The sequence below is a fragment of the Crocodylus porosus genome, unplaced genomic scaffold (assembly GCF_001723895.1).
Source record: "Crocodylus porosus isolate Cpor-Errol unplaced genomic scaffold, CroPor_comp1, whole genome shotgun sequence".
Taxonomy (NCBI): Eukaryota; Metazoa; Chordata; order Crocodylia; family Crocodylidae; genus Crocodylus; species Crocodylus porosus.
This window is the reverse complement of record NW_017728951.1, coordinates 24,909,328-24,917,154: the sequence shown is the minus strand read 5'-3', so window position 1 is coordinate 24,917,154 and position 7,827 is coordinate 24,909,328. Positions and strand designations below refer to the sequence as shown.

Below are 7,827 nucleotides of genomic sequence, written 5' to 3'. Positions count from 1 at the left end.
ACCAGATCAAAGGCTTTTTTGAAGTCAGGATATATGACATCAATCTCTTCTCCTTTGTCCAGGCGATAGGTCACCTAGTCGTAGAAGGAACAACCAGGTGACCTGTCCACCACTTCCCTCCACTCCTGAGCTCTCTGCATGCAATTCAGTGGCTTCCCCATCCTCCACCGCTGCCTCGAGTTGCAGGAGAAGCTGGCAAGCACAGGAGAGGCTCCCTGCTGGTAACAGCGGTAGTAGCTGGGAAGAATGAGTGCAGGAAAAGCTCTGCCCAGCCACTGCAGCATGGGTCAGAGCATGCTCCATGTGGTTGGCAAAGCCCCACGGGGCTGGGGCATATGCAGGAGCGAAGGACCCTCAGTTTTACTGCCAGTCTCCAATATATGTGTGTATAGGGTGATTTTCAGAAGGCCTAAGTGCTTCCAGGTCATTGGGTCAGCACAGTGACTTCCTCCACACCAGGGCCCCTTTGGGATCTCCCTTCCACAGCACAGCAGCTTCTCAGAGGGTGGCTGGAAAAACATTTAAATACCCTTGAATTGTGTTGTCCTTGAACGTCTCTGAAATGACTGAATCTCCTTCCCCCAAGGCCCCTGGGCATGGTAGACGTCAGACTTAGCCATTAGCACACAACATCATACAGGGCCTTCTGCTCAAAATCTTTTGGTGCCCTTAACACCAGGACTGGTTACCAGCTCAGCCCACCGTAGGGCTTGTGCGTACACTCTGCAGAGCGTCTGACCTCCTGGAGCTGGAAGGACACAGCCGCAGAAGCGGCCTACGAGGCCTTCCTGCACATGGGGCTGTGCAGGTCACCCAGCAGCTGAACCAAAGAGCAGGCAGGTGCATCAACCAGAACATAGTTTTGGGGGGGATTTTTTTGTTTTTCCTTGATGAAATAAAAACTGAGGAATGTTATTTCCTGTTGGAACAAGATGCTCCGGCAGCAGAGCAGCCTCCTGTCTCGGGCATTCATGGGAACGTGGCAGGAAATGAGCTGGACTTGCCAAGTGGCAGGAAGAGGTGGGAGGTGGCTGCCTTCTCCTTTGTGCCTGGTCCCTTCGGGGTTAGATTAAAAGACCCAAGCTCTATTCCCTCCGGCGAGGGAGGACATGAACCCAGGTTCCCAACCCCCAGGATGGTGCCCACTTGCAAAGCTCTTGGGTACATATCCCTGGGGGAAGAGGGTACTCTCAGTCCGCTGATGCTATTCCACGTTGTATGAACAATTCAGCACTTCCTGGAATGAAGCCTGACACCCAGACTCCCAGAGGGAAAGTCCTAGCGAGCAGGCTGGATGTCAGGCCAAGACCAGATACCAGCTTTGGTGTGCTGCCCAGGAGAGCCCCCTCGCCCCAGGGAGATGGGGATGCCCCTCAAGGCAGCCAGATGGAGCAACACCGCTTGTGGCATCCCAGAGAATTTGCCTGTGCATGGGCTGTTGTCATCTCCCTTCCCAGGCTGCTGTGACAGGCACTGCAGCAACCCCACGCAGGTCATCGACAGCAATGCCGGCAGGCTCCAAACTGCCCCATTCCCTGTTGCCAGGTGGGTTTGAAAGCTCTCCCAGCAGAGTAGGGATGTCACAGGAAGGAAAGGATGGCAGGCGGCCTGTACTTCCCCGCCCCAGGACCATAATACCCCTCACTGGAGCAAGCCGGGCCCAAGGGACATGTAAGTACCTGTCCTTCCAGAGAAAGGTCTCTTTGCCTCCCAGGAGCATAGCAGCAGAGCTGCCCAGTGAAGAGATTTCCCTCGGGTAGTTACGGCGAGGCCGAGGGGAAGTCTGCAGTGAATTCATGCAGCGACATAGCCCTGGAGGGGCTGCCTCCCCACTGCATTGCTGGGCAAGACATGTCACGAGCTGAGCAGGAGAACCAGCCTCTACGCTGAGCTGCTCTCCACACGAGACCAGGGAGGGATGGGCCTGGTGATGCGCCAGGGACTGCCTGTAGGGTAGAGCACATGGGACAAGGTATCTCCTTTGCTTTCCCTGTGGCAGGTTCAGATGTGATGTCTGGTATTATGTCAGGGGTGACAGTCTTACGTCGAGTTTAGATTATGGATTGCACAGGGTGGTTCAGATAGGGCTGGTCCGGCCCCATGCAAGGGGTTGGACTGGATGTGACGTCTGCAGGTCCCTTCCAGCCTGGCTGCTGTGTGATTCCTGTGATCAGACACTTGCCCTCCAGGCCAGGCTTATAAGCAACTCGGGGAAGCTGTATCCATGGGTGAGGACTAGCCTGTTCCCTGTTAAGGCTTCCAAGCCATTGCAGTGGGCCTGAACCTCCTGAAAGCAGGAGGCTGCCCGAGTATTAGGCCTGGAGCTGCCCCTGTTGATTCAATAAGCGGCACATTCACAGAGCCACCAGGCATGTATAAAATGGAGCCTGACCCTGTTCCCTGGGGGCTGCAGGCGCTTGCCCCCACCCCTGGATCAGGCCTTGGATTCCCTGGTGAAGACCCCGCTTGACCGTGGCTGTGCAAGGTGGAGGGAAGCACCTCAGAAAGGCCCGTCTGGGCTCCGACGCCATTCCTTGTGTGTATGGCAGCCAGGCGTCGCCAAGGTGGAGCTGTCATTTTACAACGAGTTCAAGTGATGGATTTGTCTGGGGTGGTTTGGACTGGGCTGATCCTGCCTTGGGCAGGGGCTTCGACCAGATGTGACCTCTGGAGGATCCCATCCAGCCTCACTGCTCTGAGTCTACCAGTGTCTGCGCAGCACCGCTGGAGCCAGTGTGGCAAGTCTTTGAAGCCACCCGGAGCCCAGTGGGACACCGGCAGGTCCTAGAGCATGTTTGCTTCCCCGGGAGGTACCAAGGGAGAGCAGCTCTGAGCCAGCACCGACCTTGCTGAAAACCCTGTCGTTTGGCCTGGAACTTGCATAGGCCTTTCCCGTCATTGCATTGCAACCGAGAGTCTCTGCCAATCTCCAGAAAGCGAAGCAGCTGCTCCACGTTCACCATCTCTCAGCAGTGTCCAGTTGCCAAGATCTGCAAGCTCCTCCAAGGAAGAACCAAGGTCCCGGTCTGAAGCCTACAAAGACCAGGGCTTTTTTGTTCTGCTGGAGCTGCAGAGGTTTCAGTCCCAGCGGATGTGAAGTGAGCCGCGACAGACAGACAGTTGCTGGTGTTTATTTGCTGGGAATGTCACCTTGGATATCACACATGCCTGGCGCGCATGCTAAGAGCTCTGCGGGAACAGGCTTGCCACATGCAAGCTGGGGAAGTGGGCGTGAGGAGGGGCTGAGGCAGTCTCGCTGCGGGCCTTGTGCTAGAAACGTCTCAGGACCAGTCTCCGCCTTGCGTTCCCAGGAGTGGAAATCCGGCCGGCCGGTGCCTCCTGATGTTTCGGCAGAGTCTACGGTAACAGGAGCCTGGGGCCTGCGTCTGTCCTCCTAGACCTCTTTGGGAGTCTGTGAGCTCCCAGCTGCCTTGAGAAGGTGGCCTCTCTCTTCTGCAAGGGGGGAAAGGCTGCCAAAAACAGTAGCGTGCCCGAAGCATGGGATCGCTTGCACACTCTCCGGCTTCCTTCTCTGGTCCCCTGTCCGGGGCTGGGCATAGGGTGTCGTCCTGTTTCAGTTCAGGTCGGTTGACTGCCTGTTCGCATCACTTGGCCCCTGCTAACGTTCATCCCTGGCTGGCGCGACCGCCCTTTGTTCTGCCCAGCCCGTGCATGGACCATGCCCATCCCTCTGACCCTGCGGACTTTGTCCGCTCCTCACATCCGGTCTTTCTCTGGCTGGCAGACAGACTCCTTCCTCCAAGAGCCTGTTTCCCCTGTCCTGCCTCTCCAGTCCCTGGAGTCTCTCCTTCCCTCCCAGCCCTGGATCTGATTCCTGGTGCCAGAGCCAGCCTTCTCACTGCCCCCTGCTTGCCCGTCCCGCCTCATCAATTTTGGCTCGTCTTGTCCTGTTGCCTAATGCGTGTTTTCTCCTGTCCCACCTCTGCTTGCTCTGACGGCTGATTCCTTCCTTCCCAGCCGCCGGGCAGATTGCTCCATCGGTCGCATTCTTCTCTGTCCTTCCCACCCGCCGCTCTGTCACTCGCGGCTGCCCGCAGGGCTACGGTACCCTACCCAGGCCGCCTCTCCCTGCTGAGCTCACCCTTTGGGTAACTCCCCACCCGCCAGCCAGGGTGGCCTCAAGGAAGCAGCCCCCTCGGTTTCTGTCCAGCTTTCTTCCCTGTCCATCAGCAACCCGGCGTCTCCAATCCGCAGGTGTCGTAGCTCCTCATTGCTTCACCCGCGGTGCTGCAGTGCTCCCAGGTGTGCGGTTAGGTGCTGGCCCAGGGCCCATGCCCCAAGGGGCTGGCGGTCCAGGGACGCCTTGTCAGCCTCCTTCATTTTGTCAGCAGTTAGTAAGAGCAGCTTGAGGGATTGGTGCCTTCCCTTCTGGACCTGTCTGGCAGAATCGGAGAGTCTCGCAGAGCAGGCCACGGGCTTCCCATGCAACCCTTTGAGTGGTCAGGTGCGGCTGTATATTGGTCTGAAATAATCACTCTCTGAGTTCCCTGTTGCATTGAGCAGGCGTCTTCTGGGGGGTCCCCTCGGAGTCTGTTCAGTATTGGTTTGAGAGACTTGGCTGATGGAGTGGGGGTGAGATGCATGCCAGGTGCTGCACTTTGGGAGGAGAAAGCAAATGCAAAAGTGGGCACGGCTGGCTGGGCAGCAAGGTGGCAGGGAAGATCAGGGTGGCAGCAGATCCCAGACTTTAAGGAAGATACAGGAGGGGGTCCCGAGCACAGCAACAGCAGTGGCAAGAGTGTTGGAAAGCCTGCCCTGGACAGGAAGGCTGAAGAAACTGGGCTGGTTTTCCTTAGAAAAGAGAAGTGGAGGGAGACAGAGAGACAAAAATCCAGTATGTAAAGAAGTTTATAGAGGAGTGCTGATCAGTCGTTCTCTGTGACTGCTGGGGAACGACAAGAGCTTGCAGCCAGCAAGATTTGGGCAAGATGCTAAGTCAGTGAATCCTAGAGCCGTGGGGCTGAAAGGGACCTGCGGAGGTTGCATCCGGCCCAACCCCTGGCTGAGGCAAGATCAGATCCCAGAGACATCCATTGTCCAACCTCTTGGCAAACTATACAGTCACTCCTGACAAAGCAGCAGACATAACACCCGACCCTGCCACAGGGAAAGCAGGGGGGCTGCGGTGGCCAATGTCCTGCTGCAGCAAAGGTTGTTCATAGATGTTTGAGAGACCCCAGGCAGAGGCTGTGCCCTCGCTGCAGGAGAAGGCAGCCCCCATCCCCCCCAGTCTGTACCAGTCTGACCGGGGGGGAATCCTTTCCTGACCCCAAGTGCAGCATCGGTCTGAGCCTGAGCACAGGGGCAAGAACCTCCAGCCAGGACCCTGCGGGGTTGGTGCCAGGGGTAGCATTGGCACAGCCCTGTCCCACCCCCAGCCTGCGCTGCAGCAGCACCAGCACCTCTGGGGGAGGCTTAAAAAAACGTTAGTAAAAAAGGCAAGTTATTATAATCACATGAGCAACGACACGCTGGGGCAGGCTACCCAGGAATGCTGGGCAGTGCCTGGGTGATGAGCTTGTCCAGGCTGGTCTGGGTGTACTTGAACCTGCCTCTGCAGGGGAGGATGCAGCAGATGACTCCTGCGGTCTCTTTGGTGGGCGCCTGGGGCCTGGCATTAACCATTGCCAGCCGGGCAGGCAGAAGCCACTGTCCAAGGCACTCAAGCTGGAGGCTTCCCTGTGCCTCAGGGGCAGGTGATGGGTGGGCCTGGTGAAGACAGGGAAGGGTCAGTCGGAGGGTCCTGAGAGCCATGCTGTGTATCCCAATCTGTGGGGCTTCTTAATGGTGCTGTGCTCTCCAGAGCAGAGTCCTGGTAGTGCCCAGCAGGCAGACCCCAGCTGTAACACAAGGCTTCACTTCAGTGCCCCAGATAGAAACGTTCTCATTGCCCACTACCCCCTGCAGCCCTTTCCTCTGCCTCCCCCTTCCCTCATCCTTTCGGGCACAGGGAGATAATTGACGGGGGAAGACGATTGCTTGATAATCCGAGCCTTGCTGGCACTGGCAGGGGCAGCAGCACCGTGAGCAAGAGGCCTCCCGCCTTTGTGCTGCCAAGAAAGTGAAGCAAGTACAGTCTCCTCTCTGTGCAGAAGAAAGGAGCCTGCAGCTTGGCAGGCAGCTCACACCAAAGAATAACGGTCTGTGTCTCACTTGCAGATCCTGCTGACCGAAGAGTTCGTCGAAAGGATGCTGGAGGACCTGGAGGACCTGACGTCTCCGGAGGAAGTAAGGCCACGCTGTTCCTGTCTCCCCCCTCCAGCGCCCTGAGCGTGCAGCAGCCTGTCTGCACTTCAAAGACTGTGTTCGGTCTGGGGGCCTGGACAGGGGCTTTCTCACACCTGCCGCCCGTCCTGGCTGCCCCCCATCCGACCCACTGGCCTCCCGCAGCCGTGCGTCGCCAGCCAGGCAGCGCTGAGCCACTGCGGCTCCGGAAAGCTTAGCCTTCACCTAGCAGCTCAGTCCCTTCCCTGTGCCCCACGGAGGCATCCCACCCCACTTCAAAGAGCAGGGGCAGGAGCGACATGTGGTATTTTTAATCCTGTGTTTTACAGCTCCCTGCGGATGCTAAGGAAACTTCCCAGGACTGGTAGCACAGCTCCTCCTGGCTGCCCCCTCCCAGAGAGCACTCCCTGCTCTAATTGTTTCATCCCCAGCTGGCTCCCGACAGGTTTTATGTGCAGCAGGAACAGCTGCTGGTGGGGTTCGAGCACCCGGCGGGCTGTCAGGCCAGCTCTCAGCCCTCCAAACCTGATCCCGGGCTCTCTCCCGCCGGCATCCGCTGTCCCAGATAGGATGGCTGGGCAGCGCCTGTGGCCCAGGCTTTGCTTAGCTGGCGGTCTGTGGCTCCTTCCAAAAGCAAAGGGCCCAAGCTGTATTGGAACCTTTCCCACTTTGCAGTGGTACAGGTTTTAGGTGGAAGGCCACAGCTTTTTCAGGTACAGGACCCTACTTTGTGCTGCCTCCGTAGCCTCTGGCAGCTGCCGATATCCAGCGGCAGAGGTGGGAAAACCCAGTGTGAGCTGCAGAGGGAGAATCCCCCACTCCAGCTGTGCAGTGAAAGGAACCCCCGACCTCCTGAAGGCCCAGCCCGGGCTCCGAGGAGGCTTTGCTGCTGCTTTTTTCATGCTTCAGACCTCTGGGCTGGGGGTCCCCTGAGCTGAGCTGGCCCACAACCTGAATCAGTGGCATGACTTGCGTATCAGGTGCAAGCTCAGCATGCAGCAGGCAGTGGCAGAGCCGTGTCTGTCGCACTGGTCGTTCCTCACTGGCAGGGCAAAAGCGAACCCGAGCTCGAGACCCAGAAGGGGACGGGGCATTCGAAGCACCTTATGGGACAGAAAATGAGTATTGCACCCGTTCCCCTCCCTAGGTCCTGGCTCCAAGGCCTCTGCCAATTGGGTTTGCGGGTGTTGGTGAGTTCCCAGAGTGAGCTGGGCCAGGCTGTTGATGCAACAAGATCTTAGTACCGAGTGTACCATGCCCCAGCTTTCCAAAGCCTCTTCCCAGCAGCTCTGGGCACCTCGCAGCCAGCAGGCCTGGAGTGCTGCAGTGTTCATCTGAAAGCCCCAGCCCACACAACTGGGGACAGCCAGGCCGCCGTCATGCCCCACACACAACCAGGACCTGCCTCAGACTGTGGCCCTACTTGGCATTTAGGTTCCCACTCTGAGACCTGCTCGTGAGCCCCCTGGAAGCCTCCGACTCGCTGCAAGAGTAAATTGGATGCTTATCTTGCTGGGATCCTATGACCCCAGCTGACTTCCTGCCCTTTGGGCAGGGGGCTGGACTCGATGATCTCCCGAG

At 58.0% G+C, this 7,827-nt stretch overlaps 1 protein-coding gene across 1 annotated transcript in view; it reads left to right on the top strand.

The window, feature by feature from the left end:
- Nucleotides 1–7,827, top strand: part of SUFU (SUFU negative regulator of hedgehog signaling) — a gene marked incomplete at its 5' end in the record, with an annotated part of 123,705 nt that overhangs the window by 109,642 nt on the left and 6,236 nt on the right. Inside the window, one exon of the mRNA XM_019555489.1 lies at nt 6,181–6,249. Coding sequence (XP_019411034.1) covers nt 6,181–6,249 — 69 coding nt within the window. The remainder of the gene's footprint in view (nt 1–6,180; nt 6,250–7,827) is intronic.